This window comes from Pteropus medius, unplaced genomic scaffold (genome assembly GCF_902729225.1).
Source record: "Pteropus medius unplaced genomic scaffold, Ma_sr-lr_union100, whole genome shotgun sequence".
Lineage (NCBI taxonomy): Eukaryota > Metazoa > Chordata > Mammalia > Chiroptera > Pteropodidae > Pteropus > Pteropus medius.
Genome location: NW_024347790.1, coordinates 6,269,373 through 6,296,057, shown reverse-complemented (window position 1 = coordinate 6,296,057; position 26,685 = coordinate 6,269,373). Strand labels below are relative to the sequence as shown.

The 26,685-nt window shown below is 37.0% G+C and overlaps 1 protein-coding gene across 1 annotated transcript in view; it reads left to right on the top strand.

Annotated features, from left to right (window-relative positions):
* Nucleotides 1-25,604, top strand: part of NEBL (nebulette) — a 101,010-nt gene extending 75,406 nt beyond the window's left edge. The window contains 2 exon segments of the mRNA XM_039877524.1: nt 18,694-18,800; nt 21,256-25,604. Of these exon segments, the coding sequence (XP_039733458.1) occupies nt 18,694-18,800; nt 21,256-21,432 (284 nt within the window). The 3' untranslated portion in view covers nt 21,433-25,604.
* The last annotated feature ends 1,081 nt before the right edge of the window (nt 25,605-26,685 follow it).

Sequence of the window (26,685 nt, the reverse complement as noted above, 5' to 3'; positions counted from 1 at the left end):
CGTAAGTGGCGATATACCCACAAGACACTTGTGTTTATTTGAAAGATTTTAGGATACAAGGGAGTATACTCCTAATTTACATTTATTTTAAGTAAAGCAAAGCACGTTCTACCAATTGGCACCTTATGTTTGTATTCAAATAATTAGTGACGTATCAAACTTAATATGCCCCAAAGCGTCTCCCTACTCCCCGCCTCCTCGCACCCCAACTCTGCTACTTTTTCATGCTTCCCAGCTTGCAACTTCCCAGGGTCTGAAGTCAAACCCTTTAGAGTCATCCTCCACTGTTGTCTTTCACGTACATCCCACATCCAACCCATTAGCAAACCTTGTCAGCTCTATCAGGAAAAAGACACCCAGAATCGGACGGCTTGTGCCTGGCTCCGCCCTCACAACTGATTTCAGCTGCCGCTCTCTGTCCCCTCAGATCATCATGGTAGCTTCCTGACCAACTTCCCTGTTTCTGCTCTTGCCACCCATGCTGCCAACCCTCTGCCTCAGTCTCTTCTTCTCCTGGCATTCAAAAGGGTCTTTAATTTAATTTTTAATTATTTTTAATTAAGATATAGTTAATATAAAATATTACATTAGTTTCAGTTGTACAACGTAGTCATTCAACATTTATATACCTAACAAAGTGATCACCACGCTAAGTCTAGTGGCCATCTGTCATCATACGAGGTTATTAAGATGTTATTAACTGTATTCCCATCCCTGTGACTTGTTAATTTTATAACTGGAAATCTGTATCTCTTACACTATACACAACAATGAACTCAAAATGGAGCAAAGACTTAAATGTAAGAAACCATAAAACTCCTACAAGAAAACATAGGCAATAAACTCTTTGACATGACTCTTAGCAGTATCTTTTTGGATATGTCTCCCGAGGCAAGGGCAACAAAAGCAAAAAGAAACAAATGGGACCATATAAATTAAAAAGCTTTTGCACAGCAAAGGAAACCATCAATAAAACAAAAAGGGAACCCACTAAATGGGAGAAAATATTTGCTAATGACACATTTGAAAAGGGATTAATATTCAAAGTATATAAAGAACTCATACAACTCAACATCAAAAAAAAATCTGATTAAAAAATGGGCAGAGGACCTGAATAGGCATTTTTCTAAAAAAGACATAGAGATGGCCAACAGACACATGAAAAAATGGTCAACATTACTAATCATCAGGGAAATGCAAATTGAAACCACAATGAGATATCACTTCACATGTGTCAGAATGGCTATTATCAAAAAGTCAACAAACAACCAGTGTTGGCAAGGATGTGGAAGAAAAGAAACCCTCATGCACTCCTGGTGAGACTGCAAACTGGTACAGCCACTATGGAAAACAATATGGAGGTTCCTCAAAAAATTAAAAATGGAAGGATCTTTTTGAAACATAAGTCAGATCATGTCACTCTTCTGCTACCATTTCAATCTGAACGTAACCCAAATCCTCACTATTGCTACTTGATAGGCTCTCCATCAATCTGGGTGTTGGCTGCCATCCTGAACTCATTTCCTGCCATTCTCAGCCCGCTAGTCCACTACCCTCCCCACCCACCCCCGTCCTGGTCTACCAGCTTTACTCAAACCTCCGAAGGAAGCTCCTACCTGGGTTTTTGTGCTTACTGCTCCCACCACCCCCATATTTGCTTGCCTCACCTCATTTTTCTTCATGTTGCTGTTCAGATGTCACTTTATCAGAGAGACCTCTAACTACCAGAGATGAAATAGTACCCCTTCCTGTACTGTCTGTCCTTTTACCTTGTTTTTTTTTCTGCATAGCATTTGACACCACCTGAGATATATATTTGTTTTTTTTTGCTTGTCTATCTCTGTCTCACAAGAGCACAGATACTGGCTGATTTGTTTACCAATCTATTTCCAGCTCTTAGAATAAGCACTCAGTAAATATTTGGTGAATGAAATGGCCAAATTATATTTTTTTGGCTCGCTCATTTTTTAAATTGAGATATAACCAATACATAACATTACATTCGTTTTAGGCGTACAATAAATTAATATTTTAAAAACTAGAACTGCGTATATAAATCTAAATACGATTTTTTAAATAGAAAATTCCATCTCGGAAGCCTTTTAAGAAAATTCTTGCATCTTTGTTTTGATGATGTTTTGATATGTTTCAATGACATTAAAGCATAGCTGAAAAAAGCCTAAAGTGGAAACAGTCCCAGTGTATTTTTTTTCTGGTGGGGAAGAAAAAGAGTAGTATCCATGACTTTTGGGTTGCTTTGAAATTTAGGGTCCTCTTTGAAATGTGCGCTATGCTGGGCCCTGGTGAGGAGGTGATGATTGACTATGTAGAAGGATGACATTTTTATGACGATGACAACTGTTTGATGAAAACCTTAATGTCTCTGGTCGTGACAGCCTTTGTTTGTTTAAATACTATCCTAGAAATTGAAAAGAATTTTAGAAAAATACACGTTAGTGGTAAGATGAAGCAAAAGAATATGTTTGTAGGATTTAGAAATGCCCTTTTTTTTTTTGGTCCAGCCTTTTTAGTTTCTTTTTAGATTAAGACATTTTATGATAAATTTTTTTATGTCCTAGAGAGGTGTCCTTTAATAATAATTGGGTTGTCTCTCTGCTGTCAGGTGGGGTGTGTGGCAGCACTGTGTTATAGTGGACACCACGCTGTGCAGGGGAACATGGCATTGAACTTCACCCTGACTCTCTCTCCACTCGGTCTGGGTTCACAGGAGATTATCTGACTTTATTAGGCTCAGATTCCACATCTATAATGAGAAGGATATAGAACAGGAAGCTTTCTAAGAAATTTTACATTTCCTCAGCTAAGTGCCATAAACTTAAATGAACTTTTATTTTCTTTCTGTACCTTCTATGTATGAGAATGTGTTTATGTCCTGGTGGTGGCCTGTTTACTTCGTGGATTAAGCAGCTGGGCAATTATTAGAGTCATCGGTTTTAGGGTTCTTCTTGTGAGAGAAAATTCTGATTGTTAGCACAAAGGGTTAAACAATCAGCTCATTTCCTTGAGGCTAAAGTACGGTGTTTTCATCATTCCCATTTGGTTTTCATGAGCATTAACATGGAAGCCTTCTGCTTTAAGTTTTTATCATTGTTTTAGTTATGTGTTTCTCATGATATTTTCCCATCTTGCTTTGATCGATGAATATTTTCATTTTCTTATGTGATTATTTTGGGTTTTCTTTACATTTCGGTCTACTTTCCAAGGTATTAAGTTACCAAAGGGTTTTCATTTTACATCTCTATTGTGTTACTTTGATGCAATTAAGGAGGCTTTTATTTAAAATTCATTGAATTTTGGGTTGATTCTTGAATGGTATTATTTGAAATGATCTTTATTGCCTTTTGGTATTAGATTAAGTTAACTTATTTTCATTTGATACAGTTCCTGGAGTGGAAATAATCCTGATGGCTTCTGCTTATATCACGGCGAGGTTTCCTTTGATCTTCGTGTTCTTCCTGCAATGTGTATTTGCCTTCTGGTACCGCTTTGTATTTCTTCGGTTTTCCTTAACTTACAGTGCTCTGTATTGCCGCTAGTGTCTTTATGTTTGCAGTCTCATCCCTTGTTTACCCTTCTCAGTCTGAATTTGTGTCCAGTTTTGCTTCAGTATTTTATGTGTCTCGGTCTTCCTCCGGAGCATACAAGTATGATGGCAAAGGGGAAGCAGATAACACTTTTCAAATAGCCCTTTCCAGCGCTTTGAGCTTGTGAACTTTTTCATTTTGCTGTGAAAGAATCTCACTGGGACGACCTAGTCCTGCCTTAACAAATTTCCGAATCCTGTGACAGCCCTAGCTGGGCTGTGCTTATAGCACTCCATCCCACGTAATGTGTTCTCAAAAGACGTTAGGTTACAAGACATGCCTCAGTACATTCCAGAATTGTCAGTATATTGCCTGCAGGCATCCCAGAGGGTGGCACACCAATTAAGTAGCCAATTGTCTTGGCATTTTATAGGCACCCATCATTCCATCTGTTCATTCGCCAAACATTTATGTGATATCTCCTATATGTGTGAGATGCTGGGACCACAAGAACAAAAGATACAGCTATTGTCTTCAAAGAACCCACATTCTGGTGAGTGGACCAGATGCATAAACCCATTTTGCTCAGGAAGGCATTATGGTGGAATATAGCGTAGGTTTAGAATTAACTAGGAGATAGGAAAGGAGAGGAGAGGAGGGGAGGAGAGGGGAGGGGAGTTGTAGGCAGAAAAGTAGCATATGAGAGAACGCAGAACACTGGAAGCTTGGTGCATTTTGGCACATCTGGAGCCCAGGGGCTGTGTGTGTCAGCAGGTGGGCAGAAAAGGAAGACTGGAACCAGAGTATGGCAGTGCTGAGCTAAGTCCCTTCAGAGACAGGGTTCAACTGAACATAATTTCAGGGCACTTTCCTTAGTGTTTCATCTGTAGGAGATTAGAAGATATTTAGAGGACCAGTTACCTAGACGGATAGGCAGTTGAGTCTCTGCCTTGGGAGCTTATCGTAGAATCTATTCTGCACTGGATAATTTAAGTTTTACTGGAGCATCAACTCCTTGGATGTCAAGTGACCAGAGGCCTTCTTAGTAGTCATCTAAAGGGGCTAATGGTGTGGAGAGAGCATTGTGGATTTTTATTCCAAACTTCACAGCCTGTCTTATTGTTGACATTTGTCATTTATATACAAAAGCAGAAACACTAAAATCAAAGCACCTTTCCACTCTATTGATTCCCAGACTCCAGACAAAATAGCCAACTGCTGGATGTTTAATAGGCATCTCAAATCTTATGTCTGGAACCAAAATCTTATTTCCTGTCTTCTCAAACAAACAAACACCTGTTCTTGTTTTTGTTTTTTTTCACCATTTCGGTTGATGACACAATCATTCACCCTAATACTTAGCATCATTCTTATCACCTGTCTTTCCTTCATGCTTCACATCTTGTCCTTCTGTGAGCCTGTTGGCTCTGTCTTCAAAATATATCCGTCCCAAATCCAGCCACTTCTCACCACTTCCTCCCCTGAGCGAATCATCATCCTATCTGCTTGAGATTGCAGAAATAGGTTCCTGGTCTTTGTAATTCTATTTTTGCCACTTTGGGTCTGGCCTCCGCCCAGCTGCCAGTGTTCCTTTAAAAACTTTCACCTGATCTCATTATATTTTTGCTCAAAATACTCTAATGGCTTCCAATCACCCTCATACTGAAAACTGTGGCATGCGGTCTGCAAGGTGTTGCATAGTCTGGCCCTCAATGTCACCTTCCGCCAGCCTCCTTGCTCCAGCTAAAACAGTTCTCTCGGCTATTTTAGCATGCCAGGCATTCTCCTACCTTGAGCCTTTGCAACCACTTGTCCCTTTGCCTGGAGCACTCTCCCAGGTGTTTGTGTGGCTCACTTACTTCCATCGGGTCTCTGATTAAATGTCAACTAATCAGAAAGGGTTACCTTGATCACTCTACATAGAAGGCACTCCACCCATATACACCCGTAACTCTCTATCTCCTTACTCTGCTTTATTTTCTTTATAACTCTTTTTAGAGCTTTATTGAGGAATACTTTATACACAGAATTGCACATATTTAATGTGTACATTTTGATGAGTTTGGACATAAGCTTTTGTACTATGATACCATCACCACAAAGTACAAACATCCACCACCTGTACATTTCTCTGTGTTCTCGTGGGAGAGGGCAGTTGTAGTACAAACACATGATATGAGAACTGTCATCAACATATTTTAAAATGCACATTACAGTATTGTTGTCTATAGATTCTATGTTGTACGGCAGATTTCTCGAACTTGTTCATTTTGTATAACTGAGAATTTATACCCATTGAACAATTCCCCATCCTCCTCCCAGCCCCTGGTGACCGTAATTCTATTATATGCTCTATGAGTTTGACTACTTTAGACACCTCATATGAGTAGAATCATGAAGTATTTGTTCTTTTGTGACTGGCTTATTTCACTTAGCATAAAATTTTCTACGTTCTTCCATTTTGTTGCATGTGGTGGATTTTCTTCCTTTTTAAGGCTGAATAATAGTCCATTGTATGTCTATATCACATTGTCTACCTATTCATCAGTTGATAGTTATTTGAGTTCTCTTCATATCTTGGCTATTGTGAGTAGTCCCCAATGAACAAGAGCCCCAGATATCTCCTCAATATAAGGGAAATGCAGATCACAACCACAATGAGGTATCATCTCATACCTGTTAGGATGGCTGTTATCAAAAAACCCAACCAAACAAAAAGAGACGTGTTGGTGTGGATTTGGAGCAATTTGAACCATTATGCACAGTCAATGGGGATGTAGAATGAAGCAGTTACTATGGGACACATTGTGGTGGTTCCTCAAAAAAATTAAAGATAGAACTACAGTATGATCCAGCAATTCTACTTCTGGGCACATATTCATAACTCTTTTTACTACCTGATGTTTCATTATGTATTAATCAGTTTATTTGTATAGTGCCTATATCTCCCCCAGGATATATACTCTATTAGAACAGAATCTTTCTGCCTGCTTTTATTCTCTATTTTATAACTAGTACCTAGAATAGTACTTGTGTTACAATAGACACTCAATAAACAGTATGAAATATATAAATATATTCAAATTAAATTTGATCTGAAATATAAAGAAAAAGCTTTGCCACGTGTGAAATTACTAAAACTTGGCATTAGTCTTTATCAATGTCCATTTAAAGCTAATTAGACTTGAGAATAACGGTGCAATAATAACTCTTATTATAAGTTTTTAAAAAGCAGTAATGTAAGATGTATCACTGGAATGTAACATTGTAACTTGTGTTTATGACAAAGCCTAAGTCAGCCAATGGCCTTTCATAACCAAGAAATCAGTAGGTCATCCCTACGTTAATACTTCTGTTCTCATATACATACTTCTCATCTTAGTGTTTTGTGTATTTTCGTTATGACATCTGTCCTCAGTAGGGACTCAGTAAAGTAGAAGTGCCCATCAGAATTCTGAAATTCATGCTTTTTATGGCTTCTAGCTCAGTATATTCTAGTTTATCGTTAGATCATAAACTCTGTAGAGACAGAATGAATGTGTCATTCATTTAGTTAGTACTTTTGTTCCCCCAAGAAAAATGTTCCCTTCCAGTACCTAGCACAGGATGGGAAGAGCTCAATGAGTAAATGATAAATAAAAGGAGGAAAATGCAAGAACAAATCATCACTTTCCTAGACTCAGCAACGATCATGGGGATGTGAGTTACTAAGGACAATAGCCATCATTAAAAGTTAAATTCGCCATTAAACTGAACAGAAATATTAAATTCGGGTACAGTAATAAACTGTTAATGTATTTTTGAAGTGAAGTGTATCCAACCAGCAGTGTTTCAAAGTCTCTTTTAATATGACTAGAATCTATAAGTCTGTTGGTTCTCTTTTCCCATGGAAGATTTACGTTTGATGATTTATAGATGGCATCGAAGTTCAGAGTTATTAGTTTTTAATCACGAACATAGTTTTAAAATGAGGTAACCGGAACAACCTACTAGAAAACACACTCCCGGTTTTGAACTCTTGGTCTTCATTTAAAATAAACTTGCCAGTATTTCTATTGTAGCCACTACTTCAGTTTTCTGATTACTGATTGGCAGTCTCCAGCCTCCAGAAAAAAGTCCAACTCCTTTTTGGCCTGACTTCTGTAAAGCAAATACATTCAACAAGAGACTCTCAGCTGTGTGTTTCTCCACCATTTTTGAGTGTTATTTCCTATCCGAGTTTGAGAAGTTTGTTAGCGTCTGTCAAAAAAAGTGCTCTTTTAGTATCTCCATACATGTTTGAAAACATTCAAATAATTGATGATTGAAATACTAAATCTCTGTGATGAAACTAATGTATAGGAAAATGAACGATTCCTTTATAAGGTAAAATCCAGTTACTAGAATATCACATGATTATGTTTAGCTATCTAGCTTATAAAAAAGCACACATGGTACAATTTATAGAAATTTTTACAAATTTCAAAACGTTTCAAAGCAAATTTTCAAAACTTTTAGTTAGTTCTTTTGTTCCCCCAAGAAAAAGATTTAGGATTCTGATTGAATTTGAAATGCTTAGGGAAACTCATATTCTTAGTACCAAGAGACTTGGAATGAAAGAAATGTCATAAGTTTCCTTTTCTGAGTGTGAAATTGGGGAAAGGATTAAATACTAATGAATAGCACCTGTTCCAAGATGCACATGTGTCTTTCATTGATTTGCCAAAATTAAATCAAAGGGTTCCATCTGTGTATGAAGGAGAAACATCTGACACTTAAAGTAGCAAACTATAAAACATTAAAAGTGTATTTCCTGTGAAGCTGAGTTGATTGAGAAAAAGAGGAGGTCTGATCATCAGGAAAAATATAAATGTGGCTATAGCATGTGCATCAAGTAAGAAAACTTTGGAAGAGCTTTGTAAGTTGTCAAGTGGCATATATGTAAAGGAGAGAATAGGTATTCTTGTTTTTCATATTGTCGAACAATCGAAATGAAAATGGAAATAGTAGTTTTTGGTTTTTATGGATCAAACTGATGTCCAGGTCAGGTAATAGACTGCTTATACCTACATATTTACATATCTGTCTTATACATCAAACAGTAAAGTCATAATTTTATTTTCGGAGTTATGAATTTCCCTGTGATCCCCAACTTCCTATTTCATCCAGGTGCCCCACATCCTTCCGCCCCAAGCCCCAGGCCAGTAGGTCATAGGGATGGGATCCTGACTTACAGGAACTACTTAAAATTTCCATGGGCTGATACAGCTGGATGATATATTAGGTGTCTGCATTTTGTTCATTGTCTCCTGTTGCCTAGTGGTCTCCTGGTTGTCATGCTGCTTCTCTTGTGGCCAGTTTCCTTATTGCCTAATCTTCCCCCTACAGTATTCCTCATCTGCCCATGGCTCATCTTCCAGCCATTCTGGTTCTTCACTGTTATCTTTCACTCTATTCCTGACCCATGTGTACTGAACTTGTTGTTTACTAGTCTGTCTCTCAAACCTAGGTTCTTACCTAGATCTTGTCTAAACATCCTTATAAGTGTGTGTCTTTGATCACAATGACCTGTTGCTCACCTCCCTACATGACTATGACTCTTCATACCTGCTTATTTCTCCAGCCCTAGCTTTGAACTTGAAGCTTGGGCTCTGTAAGACCCAGATAGTTCTTTACACTCATTTCCCTACATTTTCCTATCTTCAAATCATGTCAGGTACACAATGAGTTCATTTCATAGGTGTTTATCGGTTGAAATATATATACACCTTCTTATTCAGAAACGTAATCAATATGGAGATGTATCTATATGTGATAGTTAGTGTGGCTTGTCACTAAGTGTGTCTAATGCAAAACTATTTGGGAACTATTTGGGATTGATGATAGTACCTAAGAAGTGAATTGATTTGAATTGATTAGCACAAGAGACAAACCAAATGCATAGCCCAATTTTAAGTCTTTAAAAATATATTATATATATATATATGTGTGTGTATTTATTCATAAAAATCAGTATTTGCAGAATATCCTCTGCAATGACATTATGAGAATTTCTTTCATTGTACTTAAATGAAGAATCTTCCTGTGTAAGATGGATTTACACAATATTTGCAATTGTATTTAGTGAGGAAAATTGAGATTTGCTCTAAGCTGACTTTTCAGTCATGGTCTAATTTATGTCCCAAAGCTAGTCTTGGTGATACGGCTTACCAAATAGAAACAGCATCCCCGTCTGCCTGCCTTCTCAAGGTCTTTATTGGTTTCATCTTCTCAAAGGATTGCCCCACGTTTTGTAGCTCTTGTCAGGAAACTACATGTATGTCCATACTGTGCATTCCTATATTTTCTTTTTTGTTTTGTTTTGGGGGATAGCATGCACATGAGTGTGCCATGAGAATATTATTAAAGACTTTGTAATTTGGGGCAGAAATAATTTTTTTCCTTCAGTGACAATCCAGCTTTTATTGATGATTTAGGTTATAGTTACAGGTCGAGGAGTTGATCCTGGTTTAGGTAGCTAAAAACTAGTAACAAATCTGAAAAAAAATATGCAAGTTGAAATTCAAATCTTAAATATAGAAGTAAATTGGCTAGATTATGCTGAGGCAAAATAGCAGGTATTCTTAAATCTCTAGTTTTATTCAAATCATATTATGTCTTAGCTCAGTTACGTCAGAGAACATTCACACTTGTTTTTTATAGAGAAAACCGATTAGCTTTGAAATCAGAACATACTGCTTTTCTAGGCGATAATTTAAAATATAACTAATTGTATATTTTCTCAATATTAAGGAACTGCAGAATCCCAAAACAGTACATTATAAATTCGTACTTGAGATAACTAAGCCAAATAAATAAATGAAATGGTCAAAAGTAATATATACGTATGGTAGTTCTGAAAAGTACATAATGTGTATATATTTCCTTTTGCAGTTAACAAGTAATTAGAAATCTTTAAATATTCAACTGGCATTTGATTAAAGCAACATTATAAACAATTACTTAAGTTTAGAGAAGAAAATGTTTAAATAATCACTTGGATTTAATTGTATTTTCAACTAAGTTCTTAACAAGTCCGTGGGAGAAGAGCTTGTCACTATTCTGATGCTGACTTGGGGGAGTAACATTTTCAGACTGTTTTACAGAATTATGTTGAAAATTGTTAGGGAGAATTATCACGGGGCCTCTGTTGCTTAGTGGGAAAGTGGTTGAAGTCATATTAGGAGATGTGATTTGGACACAGACTTGAAATTATTCATACAAGATGAGGTGACAATTGCTCTGGGAAAAAAATGGATACCATTGACAATGAGAAAAAGAAACAAAGATTGCACACACCCACACACACACACACACACACACACACACACATGCACATCAGAGACCTCTCAAATGCTAAAATGATACTTGAAAAAATCTAAAAGCCATTTGCTTCAGAAGTGATGCTGCTTTCTGTGATTCGAGCTTGCTTTTTCAAAAGTGAATGAATTATTCTCACTATAATTTCTTCCAGAAATGGTCTGGCACACCTCATCAACCACACACACATGAACTTATGGAGTTTAAACTCCAAAGTTTACCACAAAAAAGCCGATGACAAAAAGAGAAGCGTCTGTGAAGCACAGCCAGCCTGATGTGCTGATCTCCCCAGCATTTATGCCCTGTTTCTTTTGCCTTTCCCTCCCTCTCACTCCTGTCTGCTCCACCAGCAGGAATGAATGGTTGACTGCCGACTCTTCCAGCTTCAGATCAAGTCCTCACTACTTCTAGAAGCTTCTCTGCTCTCTAGAGCATAGTATTCTTTCACGTTTCTGAATTCACAATGGTTATTCGGAGATAAATCTTAAACTGTCTTGTCTTTAATTTCCATGAGCATTTTGGTGTGCTATAGTCAAGAGTTCAGGTTCTGACGTCAGATTTTTGGCTTTTACATCTTGGCTCTTATCTAGCTCTGGGACTTTTGACCAAGGTACTTGATCTTGCTAATCTTGTCTCCATCTGTGAAAATTGGGAATTTACCATCAGTAAAATGGTAACAATTACACGAGCTAATGCATGTGACATGCTAAGCACAGGGCCTGGCACATTGTCAGTAGGGAGACCGACCATCCACTTTGCCCAAGATAAAGGGCCTTCCTGAGAAGATCCTTCAGAACTAAAACTGGGTTAGTCCTGAACAAACTGAGTTGGTTCCCCTAATTGTAAGCATACCATTTACATTATTTAAATTTCATTGTACTCACATCTCGTGTTCCTTGGGAAATAATCCCTATGTTCCATCTTTCCCCCCTTAAGTTTCATAGGGGCACATGCCTAGGTGCTCAAATATTTTCATGTGTACTGTATTTTCTTAAAAGAGGTTTTTTGTAACTTACAGCAATAAAATTTATCTAAGACTAGAAAATGGAAACAGATGTTATGTGAGTGAGTCTAGACGAGGAAATTGCTAGGACCCTAGCATTGGCTTGAGAGATAATGGTTGAATTTCTCAAGACATTTTTGGCTACACAGTCCCCCTGTCCTCTCAGATGGTGACTAGGTTCTGCTCTGGTCAGTCCCCAGGAGGCAGGGTCAGCTTGCATTAGTCAGCTTCCCCTTGGTGGTGCCTTGTGGTACTTGCCTTACCAGGGGTGTTGCATATTAGCCTCTGAATTATTCCCCAGTGAGTTTCCTCTTGACTCAGATTTCTTCTCATAATCCCTGGTTGCTTCCTAAATCCTGTGTTTGTTAGGAACAGGTCATAGGGCTGGGTGTGTGTATTAGCCTGTTCCGGCTGCTGTAACAGAATGCCAGAGAGTGCATGGCTTGTAAACTACAGAAATCAATTCCTCACAGTTCTGGAGGCTGGAAGTTCAGGATTAGCTGCCAGCATGGTCCGGTCTGGTGAGGTCCCTTTTTCCAAGTTGCAGATTGCTGTCTCCAACTTGTGTCCCCATATGGTGGAAATAGACCTAGCTAGCTCTCTGACTTCATCTCATAAGGGCACTAATCCTGTCCATGAGGCTCCACCCTCCTGACCTGGTCATCTCCTAAAGGTCTACCTCAAAATACCATCACCTCAGGGGTTAGGTTTCAACATAGGAATGGGAGAGGGTGACAAAAAGATTTAGTCCATTTGATGGGGGGAGAGAGAATTTGGGGCTAGCATAAACAGAGCCACACATGCCCCTAAATTTGTGTCACTTGGGGGAGAAGGAAGCTGATGGTAGCTCAGTGGTTCATCACTAGGAGGATATTAAAAATAAAGCATAAATGTCCAGTTCCTCCCATTCCCACCTCAGAGATTCTGATTTCATTGGCCTGGGACATGGACCTAACATGGTTTTAAAAGCTCCCAGGTGAATTTAATATGCGGCCAGGATGGAAACCACTGCAGGTAACTGATTCCTCCTCTGTCTGCTTCCTTCTCACAGTTCATGGCCCCTACCCGAGCTCGAAATTTAACATGTGAAATAGTAACAATTGCTTTTATTTTTGCATACGATTTCCAACATTTGAGCACTAATGATAATTATGTATGTTTTTAAAACTTGTTGGTTTTAACGCGGTTGTAGGTCATTTCATTTTTATGTTAAAGTCTGTTTGTTCACGGTTTATTAAGTAGCAAGCCTGTCTTAGGCAGCTGTCTATTCACAGCATATCATTAAAAACCAACAAACTAAAACCTAGAGGCAATCTAGCTTTTCTTTGTTTTTTTTTGTTTGTTTGTTTGTTTTTGTTTGTTTGTTTGTTTTTGCCAGGCAGGAAAAGAATTTTCTATAGTGCTAGGAATTTTCTCAGATCAAAAAATAGCTTCTCATTGCTGGATTGGGCATAAATGTTGTGGATTTAGTACCTACTTGTGGTTTGTGGAGGAGAATCAGATGCCATGGGACTTGGGGGTTCTGACATGGAGCTCTTGATGGCACATGCAAAAGCCGTTTGAGCAAAAGGGTTCACATCATGAGCCTACTCTATTACCACTCGACTGCCTTGCTCACGGCCTAGGTGAGATCTAATTAGGATATAGCTCATTATTTACTATTTTGTGCAAAACTAGCAGCATATTTACACTTTCTCTTTTATATTTATGTCTTCATTCAGTTTAGCATTCCCCCCTGTGATTGTCTAAATATTCTTTGTCCTAACCCCACCCTGCAAAAACCACATTAAGTTCTCTGACACGCATTAACTGATAAAAACATAGTCCAGTGTTAGAAGTATGACAGTAATTTTACTGCATCCTATATTCTGTATAGGAGAACTTCTGGTGATTTTCTCCTTATTCTGGAACTTTTAGCAAATAAACCTGTAAGAAAAATCCCCAAATTATTTTCTCCGTTTGTGCTATGTCTGGAGTTACCTAATTACTATAGACCGTCTGCGGCCCCCCAAACCCACATGTTGAAATCTTAACTCCCATTGTGATGGTGTTAGGAGGTGGGACCTTTGGGGAGTGATTAGGCTGTAAGAGTGGGGCCCCCATGAATGGATTAGTGCCCTTATAATAGGGACCCCAGAGAGCTCCTTTATCCCCTCTTGCCGCATATGGACACGGCGATTTGAACCAGGAAGTGAGATCTCACCAGACACTAAACCTGCTAATGCCTTAACCTTGGACTTCCCAGTCTCCAGAACTAGAAGAAATAAATGTTTCTTGTTTTAGCCACCCATTTCATAGTGTTTTGTTATAGCAGATTAAATGGACCAAGGCATCAATAAAGCACCCTTTTTATTGTTTGCATTTGGAGTCTGGCCATCTACGATTACCCTACAGTCACGGTCAGGGTGAGGCTCATCTTTAATGAGTGGAGAGCTTCTTCGTGTCACTATGCGGAGATGATTGTTCTGTCATCTTCTGTGTTTTTATTCTGTAAAGCGGGAATGATGCCTAGCTAAGACAGCTGTTTGAATGACTAAAAGACGACATGAAAGTCCACGCACACTGAGGACACTTAGTAATCCCCCTTCTTTCACCTGTTCTGGGCATGTCCCCCAGAGTGGGTGTCCTTTTGTGGTAGTTTCTCCCTTTATTGTAGGTGCATTTCTTTGGTTTGTTCAAAATTTGTACGTTTGCATGTATTTCCTCATTTTTTCACTTTCAGATGTGGGAAGGCTCCTAAAATTTTTCTTCCTCTAGTTTCATCTTCTGTTTTATAATCTTCACGTCCACTTCCTTCTTTATCTTGGTTTTATCTCCTTCCATTGTAAGAATACACATTAAATAGAAAGTATTAGTAAACTGGCTGTTTGTGGAAGGACTTTATTGTGCAGTGAAAGTGATATTCGGGTGGGATAAGTACTAAAAGGATGCTCCAAATCGATCCTGAAGCCTTTGGCGCTTTTGCCAGCTTCCGGATCTCGGGTCAATAAATCTTACCAATGTGAGATGAAAGTTGAGTCACACGTCTGTGTTTTACTGTTGCCTTAGGATAATGAAAGCTATCGTGTGTGATTTCCACTTGTTTTGCAATAAAAACCCTCAAACTCAAAACTCTTGGGGTGTAAGACCATCGTACCTTTATCATCATGCATCTGTACCAATGCTCATGGGATCTGGCCACTGGTTTACAAAGACGGTGCTGTACACTCCTCTCTTCCATAAGAAGTCCTTGCTTGTCATGAAATTAGCCTATCAACCTTTTGCTCTACCTTCTGAGTTCCATATTTTCATGGAAGAAATCTCAGACTCACATGGAATAATTATCTTTTAGCTAAGTTCTTAATAAACCCAATTTCCAAAGCTACTGCTTTTAATTTTCTTTTGCTTGTTTTACCTATGGTTCATAAAAAGCATTCGTGTAGTAAAACAATAAAAAAGTCAATGTCTGTCTCTTCTTAAATTGGCACTTTAAAAAATTTTTAATTTTTAAATTTTTTAATTACAGTTGGTATATGATATTATATTAGTTTCAGGTGTACAACATAGTGATTAAACATTTCTATAACTTAACAAAGTGATCACCCTGATAAATCTATTACTCAACATACATAGTTGTTACAATATTATTGACCATATTCCTTATGCTGTACTTTACATTCCCATGACTATTTTGTAACTACCGATCTGTACTTCTTTCTTCTTTTTTGTTTTTCACCCAGCCCCCGACCCCTCTCCCATCTGGCAGCCATCAAAATGTTCTCTGTATCTATGAGTTTGTTTCTGTTTGTATATTTTGTTCTTGAGATTCCACATATAAGTGAAATCATATGGTATTTGCCATTTTCTGTCTGACTTACTCCACTCAGCACAATACCCTCTAGATCCATCCCTGTTGTTGCAGATGGTGAGATTCATTCCATTGTATATATGTACCACTTATTCTTTATCCATTTATTCATTGATGGGCAGCCAGGTTGCCTCCATATCTTGACTATTGTACATAATGCCTCAATAATCATATGGATTCTCGTGTCTCTTTGAAGTAGTATTTTGGATTTCTTCAGAGAAATACCCAGAAGCGGGATTACTGGGTCCTTCTTTGTCTCATGTTATAACCTGTGTTTTAAAGTCTATTTTGTCTGGTATAAGTATTGCTACTCCAGCTTTTTTGTTTGTTTGTTTCAGGCATTTACTTTTACTAAGTTGATTCATCTGGGCTCTCAGTTATATTTTTCATAGCCCTAACAAGAGCTTCCTAAAAACTCTTTCACTGTACCAGGTAAAAGATAGATAACAAGGTTTGATGACTCCAGAGGACTTGCATTAAGTAATGCACCCAGAGAGAAAAATGGAAATAATCAACAGAGACATGAAGAAAAACCGTAGGACTAGATAGATGATGTTTGCTCCAAGGTTTCTCATTCTTAGCATATAATCCTGCTCTCTCAAACACACACAAATTTAAGACAAATATACTACTTTTGTTTCCCACTGTATTTGATAATACCTACAGATTCCCTTTGAAGGTCAAACTTGAGTAATCAAGTAGATGTGAATATACTTGATATTTAAATGCAAAAATTAGAGAACACTGTTAAAAAATTCTTGAATCATCAGTACTTCTGGGCACTAGACTAGGAGTATGATGTACAAACTATGTAAACGTAAACATATTACATCATAGGAGATAGCAAATTTAACATTTTTTTCACTGTTGTCCTTTCTTGTTAGTTTTTTCCCCCAAAATATTTTAAGATGGTTATGTTTAACCCTGTATATCAAAGGTCATAGTTAAATAGTGTAACGAAGGATTAAAAGTTTAACTTTAAGTAACTTTACAGGGTTATTTACTTAATTTTACTTAGTATTTATGAATACATTAAAATAATAATTAATAAAATGACTTGTTTAATGGATTAAAAACCAGTTCAGGAGTGCCAATCTGGAACATGCAGTTGGAATCACTGACTAATGTATTTAACTGGAAAAGCCCTAAGTATCCAGAGCCATTTGTTAACAGCCAATGTCCAGGGCCATCACTGTCCTGAGAGGGCAGTTGTTTTTGTCACTTTTCTTCTGCCTGGCAAGCATTGAACACAGTGGACGGTGATAATTGTCAACATTTAGGGAGGTTTACTAAATGACAAGCAGTGGGGTACACCCTATGCACACATGAAGTCACTTAATAAATATTTGCTGAAAGTCAAGGGAATGAATAAATGGTCAGTGCTTCCAGCTTCCAACACAGAAGAGGCCCTTTTACTCGGCTGATTAAGTGGGCTCAGATATTCATGGGGATTTCATTATTTTTTCTTCATGAGTGAATTTTGACAATATCCTTGACATCTCTTGACATTAAATATTTAAACTGAGTTGATAATGTTAAAAAGTATGATTTTTCTGAAGTATTTCATGTGTAATGTTTTAATAACTTTATAATGTACTACGAATCCAAGTTAAGATCTTGGCAATTTCTCTTTGATGCCACATCTAGACATTAAATCAACACAACTTGTAACAACATTGTAATATGAATTAATTCAAGACCTAGTTAAAAAAAATGCACTTTAACAATATCATTATCATCTGGAGAACACATTAATGATTTGTAATTTTCTGATGATTAAACTTCTTTAAAGTTTGATGTTCTCATATATCATTAGAATGAATGTGCCACTTATAAAACATTAATTATTCATAATACTCAGGAATTACATCTGCTTTATTCTTTTACTATAAAAACTGCCCCGAATAAATCAACCCATGATAATTTCTTCATATATGCAACAAAAATGGCAACTGTTCTGGATTTTTATAGCATGTGTATCATGCAAGTTTTACTAATGTATCATTTAATTAATTCAAAACATAATGAAGGACATACTACTAAAATATCCTCATTTAAAGCCCAAGCTTCTACTTACCAGTTCTTAAATATACTTATAGAGAAACACACAAGCTGATCAACTGACTTTGTGGTTTTTATCTAGCTTCTGTGTTGGTTTCTTTAGGATTCAGTGTTCTTCCAAATAGGAACTACGTCTTTCGAATGTCAAAATTAGTGGTGAGAACAGCACAAACTAAGTGAATACTATTTTGATACTATTTTTTTTTTGATGTAGAAGAATATGTTTGTGAAATTCCTTAAGTGGTTGATTTTCTCAGTCTTTTGTAACATATGCAGCTGATCGATGTAGTCTTGACTTACAGCCAAAATAAAATTGGGAATTCGTATGTTGTAAGTAAAGGTTTATTTTAAGGATGTAGACCTACTATTAACTGATAAACATACATTGCTAAATATTTGCTATGTTTACCATCTTCGTAAAAGTAACATTCAGCTCTATGTCTTAAAATATTTAGAACATCCCATTATTTCTGAAGTATCTAGTGAAAGCATTTACACTCTGTCATTGGTTTGACAATCCAATGAAATTCCTTTAAATACCCTTTTTTTTAATGCCTGTGAGGATCACCATGGCCAAGTGAAAACATGATTTTGTTAAGGGCTTATGGGAAATTTATTTTTGCACTTGTGTTATTTTAACATAGCATCTGTAGTAGAGTAATACAGATATTTCTAATATATTTTGACTGCATGTTCAACTGATTCCCTATATATGTCCTAATTACTGAAATTTATACTAATCTAGAGGTTACTTATAACATCAATACTCAAATTTCACATGACACCAAAAATGAGATTTTGTTTCAGAAGATTCCAGAAGAGCAAGAAGTCATTTGAGGGGTCGGGAGGGGTATTTTGAGACCTGCTTTAAGGAATCTATGTGTGTATTTCATGTGTAGCACCTGTTCTTCCTGGAGCCTACCAGCAAAGCCATTCCCAAGGCTATGGGTACATGCACCAGACCAGCCTTTCATCCATGAGGTCAATGCAGCATTCCCAGAATCTGGTAAGTGTCGATTTGAAATGTTCCTTCTCTCCTGGTCTTCCCATTTCATCTCCGAAATAGAAATGCATGTGGAATAGAGTCGAACTGAATATGGCACATTTTCTTTTTTTCGATGCTAAAATGACTTTTATTTATTTCTTTTTATTTACTTTACATTTTAAAATTTGCTATTTATTAATGTCTAGATGACATACAATATTACATTAGTTCTAGGTACAACATAGTGATGTGACATTTACGTATCTTACGTGTGATCACCACAATAAGTCTAGTAACCATCTGTCACCATATAAAGTTATTATGATATTATCGACTATATTCCCTGTCCTTTACATTACATCTCCTTGACTTATTTTATAGTTGGAAATTTGTGCCTCTTATTACCCTTTACCTTTTTCACCCATTCCTCCTACTTCTCGCCCACCCCTGGCAACCATCAGTTTGTTCTATCTATGAATCTGTTTTGTTTTGTTTGTTTGTTCATTTAATTTGTCTTCTTATATTCCACAAAAAAGTGAAATCATATGGTCTTTGTCTCTCTCTGACTTATTTCACTTAGCATAATACCCTCTAGGCTCATTCATGTTGCAAATGGCAAGATTTCATCCTTTTTGTGGATGACTAATATTCTATTATATATGTATGGACCACATCTTCTTTATCAATTCATCAGTTGATGGACATGCACATTTTCATATAAAGGGTAAATGATATGCTTCCATTTGTACAACCTTTTTGAAGGAAGCTAAAGACTTATAGAGAAAAACCACTGAGAAAGGAATGTGTGATGTGAAAACATGTAAACAATAAAACACAAAGAATCTACCAGTTCAATATCCTAATTGTTAACTTTGTGATCAGTATTAGCTAATTATGATCTTCATTCAGGTGTGTTAAGCACAAATATTTGGTCATATTAACTGGTTAACCTTGACATTAATCAGAGTGGTCACTAAAACCTAAATGATAGAACCAACATGTCTTTGAACCCTCTTGTTGGAAATCTTGAAGTATTGATTCATTAAATGTAAAGTTTGGAAGCGGTATTCCAGGTCATTTAGTCAAATGTGCCATCTCATGCTGAAATTCCTTCTCCAAGCTCCTGACATAGTCACTTGGCCTTTGCCTGAGAACTCAGAAACAGGTGCCACTCCCCACCTCAACAATTTGAAAGTTATCTTTAGTTACTCTAAAATCCTTATGTCTCAGTCAATTTCCTCAGTTTATAAGTTCAATTGATTTTGAGATTGTCTGATGTTCATATTAGCTAAACTCTTGGCCTTAAATGAAAACAAGTATAGTAAACTTCAATTTATATTTTCAATAATAATCCCTTATCAAATATATGATTTGCAAATATTTTCTCTCATTAGGTAAGTCGCCTTTTCATCTTGTTGATGGTTTTCTTTGCTGTGCAGAAGCTTTTTAGTTTGATGTAGTCTCACTTGTTTATTTTTGCTTTTGTTGCCTTTGCTTTTGGTGTTGAATCCAAAAACCATCACCAAGACCAAAATCAGGGAGCTTACTGCCTATGTTTTCTTGTAGGAGTTTTATGGTTTCAGGTTGTACATTCAAATCTTCCATCCATTTTGACTTAACTTTTGTGTATGGTGTAAATGGAGGTCCCGTTTCATTCTTTTGCATGTGGCTGTCCAGTGTTCCCAACACTATCTATTGAAGAGATTGTCCTTTCCCCATTGTATATTCTTGGCTCCTTTGTCATAAATTAGTTGACCGTATATGCATGGGTTTACTTCTGGGCTATTTTGTTCCATTGATTTACGTGTCTGTTTTTATGCCAGTAGCCTACTGTTTTGATGACTATAGCTTTGTAATGTAGTTTGAAGTCAGGAAGCAAACATTTCCTTCATCAAAGATTTAGTTATATTTACCTTAATATTTAGAATATTTACATGCTAAATTTCTACGACTCTGATACAAAAACCAATAAAATGAGTACGTTATTGATTTTTTCCCTTTTATTTGTTTTATATATTTGTAAGAGATAACAACAATTCTTAATACCTGTTTAAGAACATTAATTGCCTGTGCCAGGGGACCACTTGCAGTGACTTGGATCTGTCTGCCACTATGGCAGGTTTTGTTCTCTGAATCCTGGGGACCAGGGGAGAAACTGTGCAATCTAAGCTGAAACTAGGGGCAGTTGAGCTTTACTCTTCAGAGCTTCCTTTTTGATGGGCTAAGGATAGATTGTATTGAGCGGTTTGCTCTATCCCCGTTCTGCCCCCAAATATTATTCTTTTTTGCTCGTCTAGTAAACTTAACATGAGCAGAGTTAGGACAGCAGGCTCTGGTTTCTAGATCTCCAGAAATAAATGTACTCGGCAACATTCCTGATAGTTTTACTTTGTGTGCGGGTTGGTTTGTTGGGACTGGCATTTGTGGCTGTGACCGTTTTGGTATTCATCGTGTGACCCCGTCTCTCCTTTCTCAGAGGACCTACCGAGCCATGTACGATTACAGTGCCCAGGATGAAGATGAGGTCTCCTTCAGGGATGGCGACTACATCGTCAACGTGCAGCCCATCGATGACGGATGGATGTACGGCACAGTGCAGAGAACCGGGAAAACGGGCATGCTCCCCGCGAATTACATCGAGTTTGTTAATTAATCCTTTCTCCTGGCCCTTTGAGCTCTATTCTAATGTATTCTAAACCTAATCTTTTTAAGAGATAGAAGCTACTTTTAAGACAACTTGGCAGTTATTTTACAATAATCTATCCTTACTCTGACAATTAGACACACAGGCACCAGGAAGAAGGAATGACTTCTGGGCTGAAAAGAGCAGCGTTTTCAGTAATTCCTACAAACAGGATAATTAGGTCTGGAGACCTGGTGCTGCTAATTGTGTTATTGGTTTCTTTTGATTGGCTATGGAATCCTTCTGGGAAATGTATTTTTGTAGACTTTAATAGAGATGTCGATTGTCCCGTAAATGTAACAAGTATATGAGACTTCTTAGCTGTCACTTTGGAATCACCAGAAGCCAGTTCTCTTAATTCAGTAACACAGCCAATAATTTAAAAACTGTTTAGTTTTGGAGTCATTAGGCAGTTTCCAATTCCAGTGAAAATTGCCTAATATAATAAATGCAAGCAGTGGCAGAATAATAGTTTGGTTCAAATTAAATTGACTGGTGGCCTTAGGGACCTGGAAACTTCTGTTGAACAAAGAAAATTTTTTTGTTTCCTTGGCCAACTTGGTTCTCTTTATTTCTCATTTGTACCAAGGCACATCCTACTCCCCATTTACATTCTGTGGACCCAAGTGTATGCTTGGCTCCATAGACTGTCAGAACCAAATGACTTCACAGCTACTCTGCAGAGGGCAAACTTAAGTCCATCTCTATTATTTCCTAATCACCCTTACCCTGTTGCATGACATGTAGGTTCAAGCTTCTGTAACATAGGCAGCTGTCCCGCCCATCCCTGTGATTAAAGCAGAGAGTGTGGCTGGTATATAAAAGCCTTTCCTCTAGTTGCCAGCTCATCAGAAAAACATATTTTGAAAAGTTGCTTGAGATTCTCCTGCTGCATCGCACTCTAGTTTCGAAGGATTTGCACCTTAGGAAATAGTCGTATACTCTAGTAAATAAGTGATTTAGGTGTTTACTGAACAGCTTTCATTAACTTAATGCCGCTCTTGATTTAAAAGTTAAGAAAACTTCACACAAGCCAGTGACAAAGTGGAATATGAAGTGTGCTGGAGAAAACCAGCAAAGAAAAGTTACCAACTTCACATAGAGAGAAGGAGCTGATCTGGTTTCTTATTTTGGAAAATGGTATTCAGATTCTGGAGTGGAAATCTAGCCACTGAAGCCAGTTAATGAAAAGACTTCCTTTCTACTTTCTGCTTTTTATTTTCCAGATCACATTCAGAAGGTGAGCTAGAAATGTCATCAGAGATTTTAGGTATAAACCCACTAGAAAAGGAACTGTCAGATTTTGATTTCCAAATGAGGGACCTTGAGGTTTCTTGCTGGATTCACAGCCATGACTGCAGCCATTGCTGACGGGTCATTAAATTTCACCTGGAGTTCACGGTCAAGATCATGAGAAATTACTGTCTATCAGCAACTTTGTTTTTCTGATTGTGCCAGTTATTGGAGACTGCAACAGGGTAGCATTTAAGCAAGGTCTGACTCTACAGTTGTGGTGAACCTAAAAAAAACAAAGTTATAAAACTGTAATAAAATGTATGGGTCTTGGGGATATCTACCTGATATGATACATTCAAAGAAATTAACAAAATATCCTGTAAGATATCTTTTATTGAAATGCTTATTAGTCCAAAGGCAAATGTTAGTTCATTTACACCTTTGAAAATGTAGCAAATACTTTTGAAAACCATTTTACTCAGTTAAAAGAGTATTAAGTAAAGTTTATTACACGTAAGCTGCATTTACATGACAGACATAAATTGAAAAGAGAAAGTTCAGTATGTTAGCTGTAACTGAAAATTTTTTAAAAATTAAAAAAAAATTTAGGAATATTACTACAGATTTTTTTGAGGGGGCTTTACAGATTACTAAATAACCAGCTTGACTGATTTTCTATCATTGAAATGACCAGTCATGATTAAATGGATTAAACCCCATGTCAGTTTTAATGTCTTGTACACAAACCTACAAACACAAGCCGATCTTGCAATATTCTTGCAAAATTTTCTGTGGATTAAAACTATGGGAAATAAGTTGACTCAATTTTATGATATCATTAAGTAAACATTTACATTTCACCCAGACAGAACTCTTTTCATGATTATAAAAAGGAGTAGTTTTTGATTGAATTGCAGACATAAATGTAGGACAGGTACGATTTTTGATAGCTAGCACATTTATAGAAGCGCAAAGAAAACTAACTTAAAATGATTATAATAAAGTAGCAGCTTGATGTTTCATTGGTTCTCTCATCCACAGATTTCAAAATCAGAAAATCAGATTCGTTGAATGTAAAAGTCATACTTATTTGGGGAATGATTCTCCTAAGATTTTAAGCTTTACACAGTGTTTGCATAGCTAGGTGTTTCTGCTTCCAGTCTTTAGGAATTAAGATCTGATCAGAATTTAACTAGAGGGAAGTTGTTTTACAATAAAGACTGAGGTAGAACAGGATGTTACATGTTCCTGACACTATAATTGGATAGGATTGTTATTGTTTCTAAAATTTGTCAGGATAATAACCATCTCAGCAGAAATACAGGAAACATATATGTATAATACCAAAGTGCTATTTTGACAGCAGCATTTTCAAAATTACATTCTTGAACAACTTTGCCTCTTTCCACACGCCACCCCCCCGCTTTAATTTCCCAACAGATGTCTCATACTTTACACTGACAGTTAAAGAAGGGTTTAACAAACATGTCTTTTAAAAATCAAGTTTAAGTAGACTTTACAGAGAGCATGCACCTGCTTTTATAAATTTGATGTGTTCTCCAGCCCGATAAAAGCACAAGGAGCAGTTTGATATGCTTTTAAAGGTTTCGAAAACAAAACTGTATGTGGATCATATCTTTCTGGAGAAAAGCATAGCAACAGAATATAATGCTTTTGTTGTAAGGTTTTGTAGTAAACGTTTTTACTAATTCTTTGTCTCTAGGAAAGCTTTCTATCTCTCACCTGTGGCAAAACAACTTCTTCATGTGTTCTTGTTATTGTTTACACATCCGCAGTGTAGCCTGCTTTGAAATATGTATCTGATTGTCAGATGTCCCTGCATCTTCTCATGCCTCCCCTCCCACCTCCAGACACCACACAGGAATTTGCAAGCACAATTTCAAAGAGCACCTTGTATGAAGATGGATGAGGCTAGAGCAGCCCCTCTCATGCCGCTAGGTTCATTGCTCAAAGAGGATGAAGATGCAGTTTTGACAGTGTTACCCAAAGTGTTTCTTTCCTTATCCTCTCTCTCCATGTTGAGCTAGTGGTCGAGAAGCCAGCTCTTCTAAAACAGTGGAAGTTCAGGAGGTGCATCTCTTTTGCAGGTTTATCCTTCTCCAGAGGACTGTTTTTAGTGAAAAGATAAAGAAAATATGTGTGATCCTTTAATAACACATCCCTATAGAAAGTGGATATAGTTTATACCAAAATTATAATAGAGATATATAAAGAAATAGGTGCCTTTTTGATACCCTGGTTTATCCACCATGGTGTTGGAAAGAAAATCAAACAAGCAAGCTCCTGCCTGTTCTATAGTAATATTTTATTATACATGATTGGTATTTTTGTGGTGGAGAAATGAGATTAGCTCCTGACAGGTGTACAAAGTGATAGCTGATTGTATTTTACCTCTAAAGGTTTAGAACTTTAGAAAGTACTGACTCCTATCTATTTCTGAAAGGTTCTCTGTGGATTTATATATAGTTGAGATGCGTAAACATTGACTTTAGATCTGAGATTTAAAATAAAATACCTATTGTAAGATAGAAGATTTATCCTGAAACACTGGATTTCGTTAACCAATGTCACCATAAAAAATAAATTAATTAATTTAAAAAATAGGAAAGAAAAAGATAGAAGGTTTATGTTACAAGGCTGCATTCATTGCACAAGATGAAATTCATTTCATAAGTTCATGATACTTTAGCTCTTTGCTGCTGATAATCTGAAAGTGGCTGGAGTGCGCTTGTTTTGGGTATCGTGACATGGAGGTGAGAAAGCTTTAGTTAAGTAAGAAGCTATGTAAATGAATGCTAAAATGAAGATGCCCTTCTCAAGTATTCCATGCCCACTGGGGTCCTTTCCAGGCAGCCATTAACTTTTGCTGGTCAAAAAAAAAAAAATCAAGGCATTGTATGATGCTACTGTGGCCGTCATTCTCTGATGTTTAAACTCCTGGAATCCACAATCCTGGAAGGGATTCCCAGGGCAAATTTCCTCCCCAATTGTCCATATTACTTTAGCGTATTCATGGGAATTCCATATGCTTTTTGTGTTTGATATATGGTATCCAGTTTGCGTAGTATATACTTCTTTGTAATCCAGTTGCTATTAAGAATGATTTACTTAAAAGAAAAGAGAAATCTGCACAATAGCCCTATATTTTGGTGTCCACATGATGAGCAGCTTAGCATTTAGAAGCAGCAATAAGTGTGATACGAGCATAGTGTGGAACTGTTAGCCTTTGACCTGTGATTATGCAAAATCGAGTCATCGTGCAGTTTGGCTTCTGTTTGCTTCGAAATATGTAGAATTGTGGTTGATGATTAATTTGCAAGATTCTTCTAACTTTGAGAGGTATAGTTTTGAAGGAAACAATGTTTTTTAAATTGAAGGGACTTAGAGAATGACACAATGTTACTAATATAATTTGGCTTTTGTTATGCAAATTGTTAACACCAGCTATTAAAATATATTTTAGTAGAAATGCTTTAATTCATATTTTTTTCCTCTACACTGTGAATCTTTAAGCCTTGGTGGACTAGAGCAACATCGTGCTGCCCAAAGGACTAACCTATGCAAACTAGTTCACATTTTAGTGGATGTCACAGCAATCGTGTAATAAGACATATTTCCCCCTGCATAATGTACAGTGGCATTGAGCCTACCATCACGTATGTACAGTATAATCACTCACGAATCCTTCGAGGCTACCATAATCATTAGTATTATTATTTGTTTAAAAGTAAATCACTGATTTATCTATTAAAACTACTTGAACGATGTCATAACAAGAATGATGGGTGGATGTGTCGGCCATGGCTTCAGTGTGGTCACTGCAAATGTTCTCCTATGACAGAACTGCGTTTTCACATGCACTTTTTTCAGGGTCTTATTATTCTGTGTCTTCTTTCTGTATTTGTAAAACATGATAACGCTTTAATTTCCTATCTCTACACATTCGGTTTGCTTAAATAAATGCAG